This window comes from Thunnus albacares, chromosome 21 (assembly GCF_914725855.1).
Source record: "Thunnus albacares chromosome 21, fThuAlb1.1, whole genome shotgun sequence".
Taxonomy (NCBI): Eukaryota; Metazoa; Chordata; class Actinopteri; order Scombriformes; family Scombridae; genus Thunnus; species Thunnus albacares.
In genome coordinates this window covers 20,473,351-20,495,432 of record NC_058126.1, presented here as the reverse complement: position 1 = coordinate 20,495,432, position 22,082 = coordinate 20,473,351, and the positions used below count along the sequence as shown (strand labels likewise).

Sequence of the window (22,082 nt, the reverse complement as noted above, 5' to 3'; positions counted from 1 at the left end):
AAACTCTTTATAAATAATACCAAAAATGGTATTTATCTTGATCTGAAACTTTGATTACTGCTTATTTAGTCATGAATATTTTACTTTATAGAGAAAGAGATGCAGACCAGTGAGAGCTTCAAAATTAAAACATGTTGAATGTGACTTGTTAAAAATTAACTTCCTTTTATAAACACATGTTTACAGTTTGATTATTTATATAACAATGTCACAGAGAAATTCTGTTTGGCTCTCACAAATATCCCTCAGCTATCTGCTTTTCCTATCTGAATTGACCATTTTGGGAACTCCCAGGAAGGGGGAACACTACCAAGTTTTAAATTTCTCTCTGTTTGTGTTTTGCAGTCCTCTCAGAAACTGCAATGCAGTGAGGAGCCAGACTCAACCCCCCACCAACCTCCCGTCTGGTGCGATGAGCAGACGTGCTCCCTTTCTGGCTTTTCAATAACAACCCTGTTTGCCTCACTGAAGGGCACTTTTAGAGTATGACAAATAATAAAGATTGGCACCAGTGGGGTAGTAGCTAGAACTAAAAGCAGTGGAGCGAGATAGATAGGTTTGAGAAAAAGGAAGACGAAGTGAGATAAGAGCTTGGATCTACCTCTGAATCTACCTCTATGTTGTCAAAAAAGTAGGTGTGGTGAGATGAAAGCCTCTACTGCATGCGCTAGGGCAAAACAATAAAATAGTCTAAACAGTAATGTAAAGTAGAGTTCGATGTGTTCCTACAGGACACATTATATTAGAAACTGTTAACACACGACTCTTTGCTGTTTGTTAGCATTCCTTTACTTGAGACAAAGCATGCCGCTTGGTTTAAAGCAGCTAACCAGGCCAACAACCATTTTAGGAAAACTTGAGTAGAAAGAATCTTCTCCCTCACAAGATATGTGGAGCAACAAGAAAATGCCCAAAAATGGTTTGTTTGTTTATTTGGTTTACCTGTTGGCAGCCCTTGAGGAAGAGGAAGACGAGTCTCCATTTTCATGGATGGCATCACCGTTCTGTTGGACTTCTGGAGAGGATTGGAGAAAATAATGTTAGCCTATACAGTGTATGTCCTGCAGATTAAAGTGTGTGACCATGTGCCAGTGTGCACTTAAGGAAATGAATTCAAATGAGTAGAAATGGTAAGTGCCTGGTTGTGTAAGGGTTGGGTGATATAGCATAATAGTATTTTCCTGTTTTTGTGACATTTTTCTCTGCTTGTGCTTCCACGTTGTATGTTTTTTTACTAGTAGAAAGGTAATTAACATTGGCAACCCAACTCCAAACATATAATTGTTAGGCTCACTGGTGCCATTTGCTGCATTGCCGTTGGTGAGTGGTGCCAGTTCCTCCTGGTCAGTGACAGTCAGTCCGTCTAGGTAGATCGTCAGCTCCCCGCAGGGAACCACAACTCCCTTCTGCTCCACACTCAACTTCAGCACCTCCTTCACATTCTCCACTGTAGAGCCAAAGCAGGGATGTTGTAAAGGAGACAATGCAATAGAGTTGCATCAAGAAAAACATAGAACAGACTCAGAAACATGATACTGATATCGGCTAGTCTATGTAAGTAAAACCTTAATGAATCTACCATTGTGTGATAATGTAGTAACTGTGCCATAACTGTATTTGCTAAACACATGCCACACTATAATTTGTACAATAATATGGATCTGTATGCTTGATGTAGCTTTATCATACGTTTTCTGTCATGCTGTTCCAAGGCTTGTGTTAGGTCCAGCATGGCTTTGCCCAGCAGAGCGTCTGCTTTCAGGGTGTGGTGACTCCATACTTTGAAATCCACCAGAGTGTGCGGTGTTACATTCCTAATGGGTCAAGAACACAAAAACACAGTAATATTAAAGCAACTTTTAACACAAATCATACACATTTAAAGGTTTATCAGAAGAAGGACAACAGACACAAAGTCTGGCCATGCTTAAGTGTAGACGGGTTCGCTGTGTTCTGTTTTTTACTGCAGTGATATACCAAGTAAAACAAAACAATATGTCTGTTACAAAAATATGTTATTTACAGTATGTACCAGTACGTAACAATGAACGAAGTTAACCACACACAATCATAAAGCATTCAGCACAGTTTCAAATCAAAGCTGAAGTCCCTGAATCATTTTCCCATGCAGTATATTCCTCAGTGTAAGTGCAAGTATAATGCCTCAATGTTGATGGTCCAAGATCATTTACAGATGAGGGATTCAAGGCTGAAATTATAGACGTTGCTGTCTGTGAGTTATTGAAATATTACTGAGGTCTGTTGTGTTTATAGTTGTCAGTTTACATTTTCTGTTCTCTAACTCTTTTGACAACATCAAGGACAAAATGGCGTGTTATTTGTGAATGATGTCAAAACGTTTAGCGGCACTATGTGAAATTGGTGGCAGTTACTTTTAGGTCAGTAATTTTACCGGCGACAGTTTGGTTTTATAGAGGCAGACAGTATGGCGGTGCTGCACTCCTCACACTATCATTTTAAGACTGTCCTCTCAGTTTTAACTCCCTACCAAGAGGGGGGCTTTTTAAAGGAAAAGCTCTGCTGCTGCTGCTGCTGAAGCAGAGTGGCTTTGGCTGCAGAATTGGGGAGAAGTGGTATCCATGGCAATTTGATTTTCCATTAAAGCATTCACAATCAAAAATAATACTTTCTGCACAACCTGCAATGATGCAACTCAGACAATATTGCTCATCGTAAAATGAGCAGCAGGGAAAAACAAGAATCCTAAAACCTTGTGTTTTCTGTCTTTACACCACATGAATACTACACAGCACAGTCACTGTATTCACAGTTGAACACATCAGCATTAAAAGAAATATTTAGTATTATAGCCTTGTGTAGGACCCATAACAGCTTACAAAAGATCCATGGTGCAGACACAGGACCACAAACACAAGAGTACTCTGTCTTGTCAGCAATAATTACCCAATCAAAGCAATTAGCATTTGCAATGACATGTCTCTGGCACTTGGCCGAGCCATTCGGAAGCCAGAGAGTTGTAAAACTCTGCCGTGTTCTGGCTGTTGGCTCCAAGATACAAAGGACGTGTTGTTGTACAGTATTTTCCCTTCTTTGAATCACTATCAGATGAGCCACCTGAGGGGTTATTTGTCATTATATTTAGATTTTCTGCAGAATACGTTTTTTATAAACATGTTTTAACAACCTTATGTTTGTTACATAAGGTATACACTGTCAGACACACATACACCCAAAATTCCTGCACCAAACTCTGTCTACTAAAAGAGCTTCTAGGAAGGAGGAGAGAATTGTTGCTCCATTTCTCTCTCTCAACAGCTTTTTATATAAGCATGGGTCATTTGGAGATCAACACAGTCTCAAGGAACATTCTGTTTGGGGGAGTGAGAGGAGGCAGATGTTTGCAGAAGTCTCGACTCAGAAATCCTCAGTCTGTCTCACATTTTATCTTCTCCAAATAACAAAGTGACTGGAGATCCATTAGTTATCCTCCAACACTCATTTATGGATCTCACTTTGAAAATTAACTTGTGTATCGAGAACTTGGCTTCATACATTTATCATGCACACAATTTAAAAAGATGGAAAAAAAAGAGAGAGAGAAAACCAAGAAGCTATAGCACAAATATAAAGAAATATAGCATGTTGCTTCTTACAGAGTGAGCCTCTCATCCCATTTAGGACTGGAGGAGCTGTAGGACTTCGCTGTGCGTCGCGACTCCCCCTCCGCTGTCACCTCCACATAAATGGCAGTCCCAAACAGGCTTTTCTTCCTCTTGATTTTGGCACAGGAAACTGGCCAAGGGCAAATGAAGAAGTGATAAGACTACTGAAAACTTTAACTTTCAACATTTTACCTTTTACTCTTACTCAGATATTCAGACTAAATAATATGACGCATTATTGATCTTTGAGGGGAGGACCTCTTCACATAGGAAATCTTGCTGACACAGGGCTTAAATGTGAGCTCTCTGAGTAAGCGACACTACACCCTCACATGATAGTCTACTGTGTTTGGACTCACCAATGGCATGGAGCTGTGATGTTCCTCTGTGGTTATGGCTAGACTCTGCTCTCGATGAGGCCGTGGCCATGTCATACACCACAGTGGGAAACCTTCAAATCCATACACACACACAGAAACACACAAGACACATACCAAGTGAATTCACAGATAAGGAACTGATGAACTCGGCAGGGTTCCAATACAAACACAACTGAACTTGTAGGGACCAGTACATACTCTGAACCTTTTGTTGCTGCAATCAACAAACACCACAGCTGAGGAAATAATTAAAAACTGATCATGCTACTGATTGTCAGTTGGTTCATGGCTCCTGTTTGTACTTCTGACTACTCTGATCAGGACTTTTATATGATAATATGACAGTTTTACAAGTTTCTGTGGCATACAGGAGGTTTGTGATCCTGCTCAACATTCCCTCTCTGATCAATAGTCTTTGTTCCAAACATTTTTACACTTGAAACATGAAACTCTTTATCTTATTACACCTAATATTTACCACTATTAAGTGTAATATTAAAATAATTTCTGCATATTGTGAATCTACACAGACAAAACTATACTTACAATTGGTGTGTGCTGCTTGACCCTCTGGTTCAGCCCACTCCGTGTCCCATGGTTCCTCTGAAACAGAAAAGAGAAGACTTTTAGGACAAAGCTCAGCACAGCTGGTACAAACTGCAGAGCTTAAGACAACAATGTATTACTTTCTTTGTATTTTCTCATAACATATACAGAATAACATTAGATCTACTGTCAAGGCCTGCAGTTGAACAACTGGCTATATGTCAACGACTGCTCACTGATCACACATACAAGTGTTTGATTCTTCTTTTATCAGCGGTCAACTTCAAAACTCTGTGTTCCTCAAAGATGACTTCTTTCAGTGAAGTTATTTTTGTGCAGTGATTACATTTAACTGCATGACTACTGTCAGTTCAAACACAGTCAGCTTTCCAGTTAGTGATTTATGTACTTAAGAGTAATTTTGAACCTGTTTAAAACCTGTCTGATCACTCAACCTGCACAATGCCATGTACTGTTTTAAAGCTATGTCTTGCAGTTCACCTACTTTCATACAATGCCGCTGCTGAGCAGAATGTTACAGTGGGCTCTGATTTCTGTTCACCACCTTGGTGTCAGTGTTTTATGTCTTCTAGCATTAATACCACAATTCTGGCAAAGGGCATGGTTAGCCTCTTTCAACCATGCACTTCAATTCGTAAATGTGTTGAATTCATGTTTAGATAAGCCCCACAGTCACTTTTCTGTGAAAGTCACAGAGCCAATCTAAAATTTCCATAACATGAACTACGTGGATCAAATCTGGATTGAATGCAGTCACATTAACATAAAGGTTACAGCATACACAAGGGAGATATATTGAATGAACATCTTGTTCTGCCGTCTTAAGACTACAATGTCATAAATGATCATTTCACTAACATCTCTTGCAAAAGATATTGTCAATTCACATCACATGCAGCTAAAAACCTCACATCAGATGGGTCGATATCAATATGCTTTCTTATTTCACACTGCAAGGGATTTGTTCCCTTGCAGGGCAAAAGAGGGAAAAAATGGAAAATCCCATGAATCATCAGACCATCAACAAAGTCCCCCTAAATGTTTACTTTCAGTCATGCCAACTAATTACACTATGACTATGATAAGACCACATTATTACACCATACTGTATTATTATCAATAATAGCAATGTCACAATCAAGTTTTTTGGACACCGATCAGATTCCTTTAATAACATATCTGTCAATACTAGTTTGACAATACTACTTGACCCAAACACCGAGGGTCCTGGTTCAGAACTACTGAGTTCATAAACTTAAATCACTGATACATGAAATGAATGAAAGCTTAACTGGGAGAATGTGACTGTAAATGTGAATTGATGTGATACAATCAGCTAAAGAGAAGACTAATCACTCTGTTGGAGTTGGTGGAACAACAAATACAATCCACTTTCAATTGTACATCAGTGTTACAAAGTCAAATTTCTTCCCTTAAAAATTATATTTAGCCGAGTACAGACACTAGCTGCGGAGAGCCTTTTAACCAGACAACAGGCAAGTTCAATTTTGGTTCCACCTGTGCTTTTACTGCTATGACAAATCAAAATGTCTGCTGTGAAAAAGGTCTATTATCAAACTCCATTTGCCACCAGTGACAAGATCATTCTAATCCCCAGTGTTCAGGCATTAACCTCATCAGCAACATAGAGGTGAAAACAACATTAACTGTCAGCGTCTGAACTCCAGAAGCCAATAAGTCAATGCACCCACTGTTTCCTGGTCCTGTACAAAGCTTCCAATTAGGACCAAGCATATTTTGATACAATTTGATGATCACAGCACCAGTTTGACACAGACGCTGGTTGATCCATGTCTGACCAGGCTGCTTTTAAGCAGCTTAGAAGGAACCCAATTAAGATGATAGGGATAGTCCATGCCAGAAGAAACCAATCAGTTTGCAAGCTACTTGATAGATGGGGACAAAAAATGATCCATGTCAGCAGAACAGTGCCAGGCAAAGCCAAGTCTGCTATCTTGCTACTCTCAAATTTTCATACCAGGTGAGTTCACTAGTGATCTGCTAGTTTAAAGTAAAAGCTTTAAGCCCAAATTGAAGTTTACCTTATATTTTAGATAGTATCAATTACATTTCATCGAGTTTATTGAAAACAAAAATGAACTGTCACATACAATAAGCTGGGTAAAAGCAGGAAATCTATTAGATACTGAAATTATCAGAGAACACAATATGTACAAAGGCCACATGATATCTGTATATACACTGATTTCCATTTTTTAATGTAAACAAAGGGTGATTCATAGTTTAAAGAGACAAAACATTAAAAAACATGCTTCTATCCATTTTGAAACTAGCTGCACAGAGGAAACACAAAAGTACAATACAAATACAAAAACACAAAGCTTAATATTTAACAAATGCTGTAACCATAACAGTTTGATGTCTAATCTCAATGTATAGCAATAAGACCAAATGTGGGACCCACACAGCATTGCTGAGTAAAACAGATGATCCTGACAAGGAAAACATTGACACTGCTTAGCAGCCTTCCCTATAGAGTAGGCGGATGACAGCTAAAACTGGAGGAAAGGGGGATGAATGATGGAGCAGGTTCCAGCAGTTATGTGCTGCCACTCTCAAGGGTCTGAATAATGAAAACAGTTATTGATAGACTGACACCAAAATCCTCCTTGTGCCACTGATATGAGCTGATAGACACATGGGTCAACAGGTGAGTAAAGCATTCTTTATATAGCATTGAAATATACTACAGTATATGGCATATATTTGATTCTTTTTCTTGGTTAAACAACTGAATTGATTTATTGATTATCAAAACTGTTATATTTCTGTCTATTAACTAATGAATTAATTGACTAATCGTTTCAGCTGTAATCTCTATCTCGAAATGGTGCTTCATAGTTGAAAAGACCAAATTTACATGGATTTACAGTAATGCTGTCACTGAGATCAACAAAACCCAATCAGTAGCATTTCAGTGAAAAAAAATCATCCTCCCTGGGGACTTCCCAAAAAGGTGCGATAGTCATGTGCATGCAAGCAGAGGAGATACAAACATTGTGCCACTAGTGGTCAAAAACACCACAGGGTACCTTTAAACACATTGTATTAATTTTAAGTATCACTGAGGCCTTCGGGATTAGGAGCTGTGAAGCACCTAATCATGTCGGTCATGTTAACTTAAACTGTTTTAGTGTAAAACTGTCCAATGTTTAGTTCAGTCATCATCACTCACATAAAATAATATTTAACACTGTCAGACATGACCGTGTCTCATTATTACCAGTAGTGGACATATATAGTCATCATGAATAAATGTCTCTCTACACATTGTACATGTAAATCTAAATCAGATACACTGACACACTTCCTGTTGATAAAACAAGTTCACTCTCAAGTTGAGTTCCACAAACTCAAACTTGCTGATATTGTTAATCAATAAAAGAAATCAGATTCAGAATCAGAGTCTAACATTACTGAGTTAGTACACCTCCACTTTAACTACTGCATATGACGCTTTATTTTCTGTTACAAGAACGAGATCATGGAATGAAGTAAGATATTAGTGTGTAGACACGTGCAAAGTACACACTTTGTTAAAATGTGTCAGGTACATATTCAACATTCAACATCTTATGTTGTTCAGATCTCTGACTGCAGATCTCAAGTGAATGGGAATATATCCAAATCCCAAAAAACATGAGCATAGTGTCAGGTCCACGTACTGAGTCCCTGATCAGCAATTTTGCTTTATAAATTTAACATTGTTTTATTAAGCTTGGAAGTCTGAGCTAAACTTTCACTTTTGCAGGGGATGCCTCATGAAGAATGCAGCAGCACAGAAAAATACAGTGGCTCAGTCGTTAGCGTTGTTCCCAACAAGAAGGACCCAATCAATTCCAGGCCCTTGCACTTTCTATATCAGGTTTTTATGCTCCGTCTGTCTGGATTTCCTCTGGGTTCTCCCTTTGTATTCTGACAATCCACACACAAGTCAAGTGTGCTGCAGACTAGGGAAATCCAAATTAAGTTTTTTTCCTTGTGGTTTGTGTGTGTGTGTGTGTGTGTGTGTGAAAAAGTGGAAAAGGCTTAACATTTAAAGCACATTAAAGTTAGTAAAAAACAAAACAAACAACACAGACTGCATCACAGCTTTCCTTTACAGTGATTTGTGTATGTAATTCATTCTGTAAACATGGATCTTGCATATCAGCTTAGGGAATCCCTATTATAGACATTTAAGTTCCCTTCAGTATGGATTTGGACTCCAGACAAGTACCAGACTGTGAGGCCTAATTTAATGAACAGCCTTTTGATTAAAAATACACTGTACATATCAAAACAAGAAAACAAACCGAAAACAAAATCAGATTTGCAAGAAGCAGACACATTAATCAGAGAATAAATATGTTGACAACCGGCAGTGCACAGAGATGGGATGTGGTAAACTGATGTATGAAAGACTTCTTGACACTTAACCACTGTCAGCACATTACTCACACATGACACTTACAATACTGTGGTTTACAGTTGTTTTAGAACAGCTACGCCCCTTAGCTGGTCTAAAAATCATTGTAAACTACAGCCTTGTTTTTTTTATTACTTTTATAAAACAGTTATTACATATAGCTGGCAAGGTTTCATAAAATAAACACACAGCAACAAAAAATGCAATTTATTGATAACAAATAATCATTCTTCCGCCATGCAGTGCAGTTCTTCAGCAACATTTAGCAGAATGGTTGCCAAGCAACACACAGACACAGTGGAAAGCATGCTAATCATTCTAGGCAAGCATACGTAAAGGGGACCTATTATGCTCATTTCCAGCTCTATATTATTATTATTTTTGGACTCCACTAGAGTAGATTTGCATGATCCACAGTCCAAAATACTCCCCTCAGTTCAGTCTCAGCTCGTATGTCTTTAAGGCCCACCTCCTGATGAGCCCACTCTGTTCTGATTGGCCAGGTTTCCGGCAGCCTGTTGAGGGGCAGCCATATCAGAGTCACGATAAGTTACTGCTGATGAAAACCCAACATTTCCTGCTTTACTGCTTCAAACTAAAAACTTTTAAATGACTAAATAATGGGAAATGAAACTTGTTCCTGGACAAATAAGCAGAGCTTCATTAGTGGTGCTAAAAACCGGTCGACAACAATATATGGAGATATTTGGAACTATTTGTTCAGCAGATCAGTTAGAAATACAGGGAGAAATATACAATCAGAAACAGCCACAATGATAGTGATGTTTGATGAACAGCTGCAGATGACCAGCACACCTCCAACAGGTAAAGAACTTATTTTACATGGCCATACTGTGTAATGGAAAAACACTCACAGCATGCCAGCTCAACTCGAGTCATGGCTCGGTGTGACTACCCCCAAAACAATGGAAAAACACCATAATGTTAGCGGAACAGAGCAGTGACTCGCGCGCTGTCATGGAGCAGATGACCATATGAAGAAATCCATCACGAGTTGATGTCGGCTCGAGCTAAAAGTAGAAAGAAATGTTGGAAACCAAGTAGTCAGAGCAGTCTGAAGCTGGTGCTTTTTGCTCACGGGGATCACTTCTACATACGTTCACCTCATTATTTGACACTTTGGCCACGTTTAACATGAACATCTGATATTATAACATATATATATATATATATATATATATATATATATATACATATATATATATATATATATATATATATATATATATGACTGAAAATAAGAAAAAGCACAATAGGTCCCCCTTACAGATTGGGATGATTATTGACATTTATCTGGATATCGCCATTAATTGTGCAATTGTTGAAGTAGTGTTCAGTTATGTTAGTACTCCTCGCCGCAACCCAGTCAGTCCTCCCTCCCAACTCTTCAGCGCACTGCCCCCCCGGAAAACAGCATCCATCTCCAGCAGGGAGAGCCAGATAGATTACACTGTTTACTGTATATGTGATTTTGGGAAAAAAGACTTGACCTCACAATATCTTTGTCACTTTACACAATACATGGTGGGTCCGGATTTCTCTCACAACACAATCTTATGGGGTCCCAGCTTTGTTTCTTGACTTTTCCAGCTAAGTTAATTTCTCTCAGTAATTTCAGCATCTCCTTTCTTTTATATCTTCCTCCTTTATTAGGGCTGGGCAATTAATCAAATTTTGGCTTCCAACAATTATGAAAACAAGATAATCGGGATTAAACGATTATTGTGCCTCATTCTGTTTTGTAATGATGGTCTGGTTTTGTCTTGTATTATAAATCCAGCACATCTTGTGTCAAAGCAGCCAGACAGTGCAGTGAGAGACAGACAGGCAGAGCAGAGTCTTCCTCACAGTGCGAATGTGTCTGAATTTAACAGTCAAATGTTCAGTGGTGGAAAAGGACTTATTATGACATCTACAAGCTACTTTGTTTTAGTTCAGTCAGACTTTGGATGCTATTATTTTAGACACTAGGATGCTTCACTCCGTGTAAATGATCTCTCCTTTCATCCAGCCGCTCGGCACTGTGCTTTCTCTGTCTGCAGTCTGTTATTGTGCACAAGCTTACTTGTAAAAAGCTGATTAGCAGCCTGGTTACACGTATACATGGCAGAGAAGTCAGTGTTCTCTAGGGTGTAAAATCTACCTGTGAAAACCAGGTTTCTCTAATCCCATACTCCATTTACAGAAAGCAGGTTTCTCGTTATCATGACAGTTAAGAAATCAGCTTTCAGGAGAAATCCGACTGTAACCTGGTTACTCAAGTGCAAGAAAACACACCAAAATCGAGCAGCCCTATCCCCATCCTGTCCAACTTTCCACCACTCATCCACACTTAGCCCTCCCATTAAATCAAAATTCACAACAAAATCTGACATTTTGAAACAATTTGTATAGGTGACTAATTGGCGCAGTAATACTGCAGTAATGCCGTCACAGGTTTGTGTTTATAGAGTATTTTACATCTCCAGCTCAGCCAATCATAATCAAGGACCAGAACTAACAGTTTTATTATAGAAATTCTACAGTAGTTCTGTCATTAATACTTTGACTCCTCACCAGCTCTGAGCTGCATTACATACTGTATATGGTCTGAAACAGCAGAATGCGGTTCGACTACTGGACAGGACAGGCCTCCCCATTTCCTATTTAGTGGATTAAATTTGTCTGACTTGATTAATCGTTTTTTTTTTTTAAGGAAAAAACAAATATCTTGTCTGAGTTAGATTTGCAATATTTAGTCACAGAAAATTAATTGGCAACAATTTTAATAGTGAATTAAATGTTTCATTTTAAGCACAAAAAGATGCTTAAAAAAGGCTCACCTTCTAAAATGTGAATATTTGCTGATTTCACTGCTTTTCTATGATAGTAAACTAAATATATTTGTGTTTTGGACAGTAAGCAAGCAGCAACTTCATTTGTGATACAGTTTTCACTGTTTTCTGACATTTTGTTGTTCAAACAATTAATTAAAAAGTAATCATCAGATTAATCTAGAATGAAAACAACTATTCGTTGCACACCTAGTCTGAATCAAAGATCCTTGGCTTTCAATCTTTCTTTAATCAGTATATATGGAGTTATTTTTTTAAATGCCTGTTTGCCCTTGAGGGAGAATTTCAATTGCCTCAAGTCCAAGAGATAAGCATTAAATATGTTGGATCATCACATGCTCAAGGGAGAAAAGCACATCTCAGAATTTGAAAGCCATTTGCACAATAAAATGTAAACGACACTGCTTTAACCTTGTATCTTGGGTTGGTTTCAGTTTTCCTTGTATCATTGTGTGTAACAGGTAGCTTATCCTGTCTAATGTGCTGGTCAGCCTGTGGAAAGGAAAGCCAGCAGAGTTGATGTAGGGGTAGATTTGCTTACAAAACAGCTAGCACCATGCTTATCGCTTGACAATGCACTTTATATTTTGTGTGCATGTGCATCTTGGTTGTGTGCTTAATGCCAAAGCTTCTTTGGGGAAGGCTGCTCACAGACTTTAAGAAACTGTGCCCACATACGTACATAGTACTGGAGTCGCGTACACTAGAATACAACTAGGATGACCCTGATGTTGGGGTGGGGGGCATTTGCTTACTTGAACAAGACTGCAAGCACACACACAAAACTGGACAAAAAGCCAGGATATAACCTCAGTAACAGAAAAAAGGCTGGGCCATAACACATTCTAGTCTTGTTTTTCTGCTTTACTCTTCTGTTTCTGTTGAGATCGCAATAAATACCAACCTTAAGACATAAAGCACATTTAGGCTGAAACTTTATAACAACGGGAGGCAGGAGAAGCTTGATATTTACCTTGCAGAGGTTTTAATCAGTCCATTCAGAACCCTTAGAGTTGCACTGCAGCAGTCAGACACCCCAAATTTGTGATAACTGCAGAGTTTAGCCTTTGTAATGACAGTGATTGTGCTTTCAATTCCCCTGCATACAGTAAAGGCTGTTTCAAGGTTTAGTGAACAACAACCTTCAACCTATCTCTCACTTAACAACAATCAGGAGGTGCTTTCACCTCTTACAACTTTTCTTTATGTTGGCATGACACACTAGTTTCACACAGGGGCGGCAGGCTACAACTCCCGCTTTACCCACAGCTGCTTCCTTGCTTTTCAAAGGTCAGTGTGCATGTGTGAGTGAGAGACAGAGAGAGAGAGCAAACAAGTATATTTCAGAACGAGCCATCAAAAGTTGCTGCTCAAGTGACAGTTTCCTGTAAGTAATTCCCTCCCAATGTGACACTAATATGTGACAAACGTCTGTTCATAGCTGAGAGACAGCAGGGCATTTAATAATGGTCATAAAAAACAATGGCCAAGATTGTTTAGAAAGCCTTCATCATCCACTGAACTAAAATCTGAGGCCAAGCCTATCCTCAAAGGGAAATAGCAGACTGCTGGGCCTAACCATTACTGATAGGGATTCCTATCAGGTATTAGCCAAGCCCAAGTTAACTATGTTAGCCCAAGTTACATTGTTCTCAATATTCTTTGCCAGTCAGGGTCTGTTACAGTGCAAGTTTTACATTGTTTATATACAGTATTTATTGAAGGGCACTACTGATATGTTGCAGCAGTGCTGTACTTAATAGCAGTGTGCCACATGTAAGGCCAGTGTTTACCTCAGCTGTTGTCCACGACCAAAGAAACACCACACAGACACCAAATGGCAACACCTTTAAAAGTTAAGAGGTAACCAAGAGTTCCTTCTTTTTGAGATTACGAAGTTCAATAAACAAGATCAAATCTTATTTGGTAATAAAACGAGCAGATTTCTCACACTTTCAAACTATTCGTAACGTGAGGCCAGAGACTTACAACACCCTGTTGACATTTCAAACGCAAACACTGATCATAACACACAAACTCTGATATGGTTAACGAACACTGGCTAACTGTGGATAATCTACTGACGTGCTAACATTAGCTCACAGACTGTAACCTAATAGCTAGGTTAGTTACTGGCCTTCAAATACTAATCTGATAAATCTGGGTCCAATGTTTGTTAAACTTGTATTTGCACCAGCCCTATCACATAGGTACAATATGTGTCAGATAGCATGTAGCCGTTTACTGCTACTAGTCTGCAACGCAAGCTAAAGTCAGCTATCAGTAGCTATCAATAAGCTAGCCAGCTAGCTACATAAAAATCCCAAATTTAGCATTATCTGTTTAAGTAACTAGCTTAGCTGACTATCCTTGTAACTACCGTTATAATATCTAACTGGTTAACCAGATGGTAATATTTGCACACAGATGAAACACTTTAAAGCGTTTGTTTAATGTTCAGCTGGATAACTTGCAGTAGAGCAGACGCGGCTAGTTTTAGTTTAGCAAGCTAACGTTACAAACTTAGCCAAGTTAGCTTTTAATCCAATTGCTGCCAGCTAGCCGGCTTGCTAACTAACAAACTAAGTAACGTCCGCCATCACGGAGCTACTCAAACAGTTTGGTTCAATGTGGAAGACAATAATTCATTTTTGACGTTACGAGAAAGTCGTTCGTGTTGGTTTAAAGTTAGATGCGCAGCTGTGTTTTACCTTGTCCGTTGTTCGCTCCTCTCTTACTCCCAGTGTCTCAGCGGTTGTCGGTGAAATGCCCACCGTACAGGCCACACAGTCCGCTCCGGTTGTCGGTGAAATGCCCACCGTACAGGCCCCACAGTCAGCTACGGCTCTCTTGCCATCTCTGTGCACATAGTGTACAAGCCTCCGACCAGCAAAACACACGAGCGACAGGCGCGCCACCCCAAATACTGCTGTGTAATAACACGGGACACTGAAGATTCAAATCATTACACTGTTTATACATATATACACACCCAATCAACAAATTCGTCTCAAGACTTGTTTATATCGACAAAGAAGAAGCCACAACTTTAACATCTATTTAATTCTATTTTTATTAATGTTAGTATACATCAGGATTCTGGGAAAAACAAGTAAGACGATTATTTTGACACTCACACCACCAAGAAAGTCATACTATACTATGAAAACAAAAACCAGAATAGTTTAACAGACTGTCAATTTATTAATTTTACTGGTAAAAATTCACATCAGTAAATCCAACTTCTCGTTTCAACTTTTCATGATTGAATTAAGAAAGTATTTTGAGTGTATCCAACTTATAAACAATAACAAATGTGCACATACAGTTAGTGTGCTCCAAGAATAAAGAAAGTCTGATTTTATTGCCTACCTTTTATATCTATTTATTTTTATTATTACTTTCATCCTTTGTCCTGTTACCATGTTGACTGTATCAACAAACTGAAAATGAAGTCATGCACTTTATGTTATCTTTATTTCATTATGATGCCTAATTGTTTTCTGGTATTGTAATATTGTCACACATGTTGTAAGAGACACTTTCTATAAATAAGGCAATGGAGAAAATATCTGAGTCAATACCATGGCTATAGGCTGTGTATAATGCTGTTATTAACAACATTGCAACTGAAATGGTTTAACCAGAGCAGATGTACTTTTCCTGTGCATATCACAAGTGTCATTAAAATATTATAATTATATTATGTAGGCTATAGTTTTTTAAGTGCACAACCAAGACAATCTAGTTTTACATACTGAGCACATCATTTCATGTATGTTGTGTAAAGTTAAAAAAAAAATCTTATTTATTTATTTAAATCTCATATTGCACCAATATTAATTTCTCACTTGGTTGTTAGTCTACTTCTGCAGCAATTTTGAAATTGAAAAATGAAAGATGATGACAAGAAATGAAAATAATAATAATACCAGTCAAACAATCTGAGAAGGAAAAAAAAATCACAGTTTGGTTGGACTGCCCACAATTCATGTCCACACTAAGGTGATCAAGGTGATAGATATTGATTCATTTTAATATTGGGAACCACTGTTATAGTATATAAATCACAAGTTGTTCTATCCCTATTTGTTTTGTGCAGTTTCCCTATTTGTTGTTTCACCCACTTTGCTCATCTTTTATCTTCAAGCATTTGTCAAGTATATACAGCAGAATGAATTACTTAAATGTCTATTCTACATTTACATTTATCAAATATGATTTAAGGTCACACCATGGAGATTCAAAGTAAAACTAAAAGAGTCAGTAGTGGGTGACATGATACAAAAAACAATATATTGTAAGTTTTAAATTAGTAATACAGGCCTAGAGAAGCCTGCTACTGCCTTCCACTGCATGTTGTTGTGAGAGCATGTGTGACAGTTGAAACTTATAATGGCTTCACAAGATAGGAGCAGAATGACTTGAGCAGCATCCAGGAAAATCTGCAGAAAAAAATAGTTCTTTGATGGACATTGACGAGCCGTAACATTTTCCAAAGTACACTTAATTATGCATTTTCACTAGCTCCCATGAACACATTTTACACATTAAAAACTTTTTATAAGTGACATTTCAGTTGTTTTGATTCATTTTACACACTGGCCCAATGCCAGCAGGGATAGGCTGCAGCGCCCCACGACCCTGCAATGCGAGAATATATCATTGATGGATGGATGGATCTTCTAAAAACAAAATAACCATTGTCATCTTCATCTCTGCAATTAGCTTACTGACAATGTATATAGCACAAAGCACAGGCTAAAACTAGTTTTTACAATTACAAACACAAATTCTTTGCTTATAAATGGATGGTGCATGATTTTCACTTTTCTTGCCATAGTCCCTTCTCCTCATCTGAGTCAAGAGATATTTTTACACTTCAGACCCCAGCTGGTATGATTTGTTTTCAACCAGAAGTACTAGCTGCTCCTTTTGGCTGCTTTATGGGCTGCTATTGCGGCCTGGTATACATCCATCCATCCATCCATCCATCCATCCATCCATCCATCCATTTTCCGCTGCTTATCCAAGACCGGGGTTGTGGTGGCATCAGATTGAGTAAGGAAACCCAGACATCCTTCACCCAATGCCCTCCAACTCCTTTAATGAATAATCTGTCTTGACTTACTGTAGATTTTTGATTGTGGTTGAGAGCAGACTTAGTGTAAAGACTGAGGAGAGAAACCAGACTGGGAGAAATGGAAGGGAGGCTCCAACTATATACACTATTTTCTTTAAGTCTCGTCTTTAATAACAGTATCTACTGTGCCAGCTCTGATGAAGTTGGACTTCCTCTACCTCTACCATTTTTCCTGACTGTAATTCCATTCCATTAAGGGTGTAAATACACCCAGAGATTTATATTTTATATTTATTTATATACAAGTCATGCTAAAGATGCATAACAAAATGTTCAAGTTCAGCAAAAAGTTTGACATTCACTTCATGGAAACCACAAACACAAACTGTGTAGACATTGCTCTTGTTTTCTCTTTTTTTTCACTAACACCTGCATTAGCAGCTGCAGGCATATTTATTTACTTGGCTCTTTTAAAATTAGGGCTGATCAAAAGCCCGAGAGGACTAGTCTCCCCACAAGTACAATAAAGCAATCCGAATCAAAATGTTCTTGGCATTAAGCGACAGAAAACCAAATACAATAACAGCTACAGTACTATTGGTTTCAGGTGAACAGAATGTGCTGGTAATTTACTTTCAACACAACAAAGAGCAGTTTACGTGATAGGTCTTTCACCATATCTACCCCACCTCTCAATTCATCTTTATAACTAAACTACTTATGTCTACGCTCACATGACGTCTCTTAACTTTATTTATACAGTGGCACAAATCCATTTGAAATTATTTATCAAGCATAATGTCTTAGGACAATATCAGTCATAGAGGGTTTGTATTAAAATGGCTGGAAAATGTGTTTCAAAAGCCAGAAATCATAGAACCATAATTTCTAAACCAATTATATTGATTAGTGATGACATTAAAAGTGAGTGGACACATTATTGTTTGTGCTTTGGGGCAGTAAAACTGTAATCAATGAGAGTGCAGAACCAAGGTGATTAAAATCTGCAATTCAGAGCCCTGGTGCAGTGTTGTGCATGCTGGCTCACCTGCATGGCTTATCCTCCAACACTCTAAATGAACGGAGCACTCAGTAATGTTATTACTTTATTACTTACACCTGTGTTTTTTACACCAAGACCAGACAAAATGTCTGCTGTGAAAAAGGCCACACTGGACTTGAAGCTGTGACACATTAATCTCTCAAATAGTGCTATGAATATCTCATGTGACTATAATTCAGTCATTGTCAGTAATAATACAGGAGGTGTGTGTGTGTGTGTGTGTGTGTGTGTGTGTGTGTGTGTGTGTGTGTGTGCTTGTGTGCACACCAGCAGAGGACGCCATAGTACACTTTTAATTTCTACATCTGAAATACTGTAATTTATAGCCCTCGGTGTAATTTCAATTATTTAGTCCCCCTTTATTAAATGTGTAATGATGTATGAATGTACTATTGTGTCACAACTAAACCAATAATAAATCCACAGCCACAGTGTAACTCAAACATCATTAAATTGTTAAATTGCCTTTTATGATCCTGTGTTTAAATGGTCTCACCATTGCGGTTTCGGCAATCCTTACATTGAACCAGAAACCTTCTCTTTACAACAAGGATGAGAGTAAAACTGTGCTTACCTCAAAAATACTTTATTTACCTTTAACGTAGATTCTGTATAGATAAACTTTGATACCTTTCAGGTACTCAAAGTCTGCACATGCATCTGTTTGAAATCAGCTGTTCAATATTTCAGTCTGTGACAAGGGACCTCTCAATATACCTTGCCAAGTTTTCAAATGAAGAAAAGTGAGATTATTGGATGCTCTCCAGACACTCCCTAGTTCTCTCCCATGAGCTGAGTTCAACGTCATAATTCAATACTATACATACATGTATATTCCATATAAAGCATATGTAAAATGTCAGATTGAAAGAGACATGTATTCCCCATTTGTCATGGTCTATCAATGCTTTTATATTCATTGAGGGCATTTACATGTGCTATTTACTTTTTCATACTTTGTCCATATTGTAAATATGATTTTGATATTACCTGTGTTTGTTTGCCTGTTTGTCTGATCTTCTGCGATCAGCATATCTCAAGGGCCAGTCACACGATGTACTCAAAAGTCACTTGATCTGTGATGACCTTCCGTCTGGTGGCACTACACGGCCAAGCTTTGAGTGTGTCCCCCACAGCACTTAAACTCTAAATCTGCCTATATTAAGGCTCCCAACAGGAAGAAAAGGTGACTCCATGACCCCTCCCCTCATGCCACCATCAGTCCAAACTTTTCTTACCTTTGCCATTTAGAGGAGCTACCGTCATCCCTATTGCAAAATTCTCTGAATGCTCAACATGTCCTTGTTAATTTTTTTTTCTCGAAAACTCTCATGTTAATGACCAGTATGTTTCAGATATGACTTGGGTATTTATGAGCAAGCCCTATAAATGTGTAAACGTAACCTCGACTCATTTAGTATAAAGGATCGTGCCAGACATTAATGAAATACAGGGGTATAAAGGCAAAACACAGGTACATCCTGTGAGAATAAAATCAGCAAGAACAAATCAATAAGACATTTATAGAGGTTTTACCAGGCCATGCCCTTTGGATAACATGATTTGAAAGCCTTGGATCCCAAACATGAACATCAAAATCATCTGTAGCCAGCATATGGTGGACATAATGACACAAGCACGGGTACAATCTCACGCAATCCAACATAACAGTCATGTAATAAATACTTTGTGAAAAGTATAATTTTCTGTTTATGCTGAACTTGTCAGAGTGCTGTTGAATTAATGGTTGTTTTTGAGGCTGTATCTTGTATTGTTGCATTGGATTGCATTACAGAATTAGCCAGAAATGTGAATTTTTATCTGTAACTCCTGGGCAGGCAAATAGTTGAAAGCAGAAATGTTATGAATAAAAGCATTGAAAATACAATCAACAACAAAAGCAGTGAAAATATGCAGATATATACAGAGCCTGCACTACATAGAGACAAGAAAGATAGCTCTTAAGACACACACAATCAACAATAGCATGACAACAATCAACAAATCAACAAATTGCATGACAACACAATGTTAGGCCTGGTAATGTGTGGATATCATGTGCAGAGCCAATTATAAGCAGGAGCAGCTCTTACACTAAGCATAATAATGACAAGTAGGACAACAAACAACATTAAAACACCACACTGTTCTAGTTTGATTTCTAATGAACCCAGCTCTTAATGTTGTGGAGAATGAATGGTAGTCTGCACAGTTTCTTATATGTTGCGGTAAGTTGTTCCAATCCTGAGAGGCTCTGAAAGAAAAAGCAGATTGGCAAAAACTACTTTCTCTTCTAGGAGTAAGACAATCTCCTCTAGTTGTTGCTCTAGTAGCTTGGCTTGTTTTTAATGTGATGGAAGTACGGAGTGGTTGAGGAGCCATATTGTGTAATACCTTGAAAACAAGACACAGTCTACTGTATTTAACCATGTTTTCTCAGTTAAGTAAACTGTATGGTTTTATTGACATGCCCCCAACTTGTCAGACAGTATCTGATGTGTGGGAGGATCATTGTATTCATGAACATTTTAGCTGCATTAGTGGTCATGAAATTCCTTGTGAATTTGAAATTGGCCAGATTAAATCTAACATTCCCTTCAACTTTTTTTTACATGTGACATGAAAGACAGATTTGAGTCAACTGTGATGGCAAGGTATTTAAACTCAGACACGATGTGTAGTTTTTTTTTCCAGAGACTGTGATATCTGGTTCCAGTGTTGAGGTCTTTCTTTTTGTGAAGAACATGCTGACTGTTTTTTTTTTAACAATAAGCTGATTGCAGTATTGAACTAGCCATGTAGTAACTTGTATCATTACAGCAGACAGTTTTGATGCAGCTTCATCTTTGTTTTTGCCATGCACATAGACAACTGTATCATCAGCATACATCTGGACATTAACGTCAGAGCTAACTGATGGCAGATCATCTACATTATGTAGAGTGGGCCTAAAATAGACCATTGCGGGACACCGGTTGAAGACTTGATAAAAGCTGAGTATTGGTGGTATACCCTCACACTTTGGGTTCTGTCTGCTAGGTGTGATTTTATAAAGTTAAGTGCATTAGGGGGGAAGTTAAACCTGGAGAGCTTAGCTGAGTCACTGACACAGGGGCTAAGTGGCTGTTGGAGACGCTCTGTGCTGGAACAGAGTCAATAATGTAGTTGTTGAAGACCTCAGCTAATCTGTATGGGTTCTGAGTCAGATTTCCATCTAGGTCCAGTTCTATGTGCTTTCCTGACTTGTGGTCCTTCTCTGTTAGTCTTTTAACAATGCAATGCAAAACTGATCTGTTTGTAGATTAGTTTCGCATTGCCTCTTGCCTCACCAATATTGAATGGAGAGAGAGATGCCATACTTAAATGAAAACAAATGGGTTTTGTAGAAAAGTAAAGGCCATTGGAATTTGCATGGATTCATATGATTTACCACACAGTCAGACCTTGAAATATGGCTCCAAATAGTTTTTGTGATGCATAGTACAATATATGTAACTTGACACGTTATATATATATATATATATATATATATATATATATATATGTGTGTGTGTGTGTGTGCGTGCGTGTAGGCACATTAACTTTCATTGTCATATAGTATTTAATCATTAATACTGTGTAGAAATATTATTCATATTCTTTTTCTACAGGAATCTTTATTGTCTTATTTTATAGTGAGTCATATATCATAGTGAGTGAGATAGCCTTTCTTACAGCGCCATTGCAATTTATTGTAGGTTATAGGTTTCATTATTGATATTAGACAAAAAACAGTGGTTAATTAATGAGCTACACCACACTGTGGAAAAGCCTGTCCATTAAGAGAACAGAGCAGGCTGCTCACCTGGTCTTTTAGGGGCCTGGGCCCTGCTGACTGACACATTACTGCAGCTGGTTTGCAAATTGTTGCAGATAAAGAGTCCAGCACTGACAAAGGCCAAATGCAGAATGCAACAAGGAGCCCGTAAAAAACCCCAAAACAAGCAAAGGCTTTAAGTCCATCTTGTTATTTTGATGTCTTGCTGCCTGTCTCTGCTCCT

At 38.2% G+C, this 22,082-nt stretch overlaps 1 protein-coding gene across 1 annotated transcript in view; it reads right to left on the bottom strand.

The window, feature by feature from the left end:
* LOC122972167 (NEDD4-like E3 ubiquitin-protein ligase WWP1) overlaps positions 1-14,843 on the bottom strand; it is a 33,225-nt gene extending 18,382 nt beyond the window's left edge. The window contains exons 1-7 of the mRNA XM_044338968.1: positions 14,608-14,843; positions 4,571-4,627; positions 4,004-4,095; positions 3,636-3,774; positions 1,690-1,814; positions 1,295-1,447; positions 943-1,015 (exon numbers count right to left, since the gene is read on the bottom strand). Of these exons, the coding sequence (XP_044194903.1) occupies positions 943-1,015; positions 1,295-1,447; positions 1,690-1,814; positions 3,636-3,774; positions 4,004-4,073 (560 nt within the window). The 5' untranslated portion in view covers positions 4,074-4,095; positions 4,571-4,627; positions 14,608-14,843. The remainder of the gene's footprint in view (positions 1-942; positions 1,016-1,294; positions 1,448-1,689; positions 1,815-3,635; positions 3,775-4,003; positions 4,096-4,570; positions 4,628-14,607) is intronic.
* Positions 14,844-22,082: the final 7,239 nt, after the last annotated feature.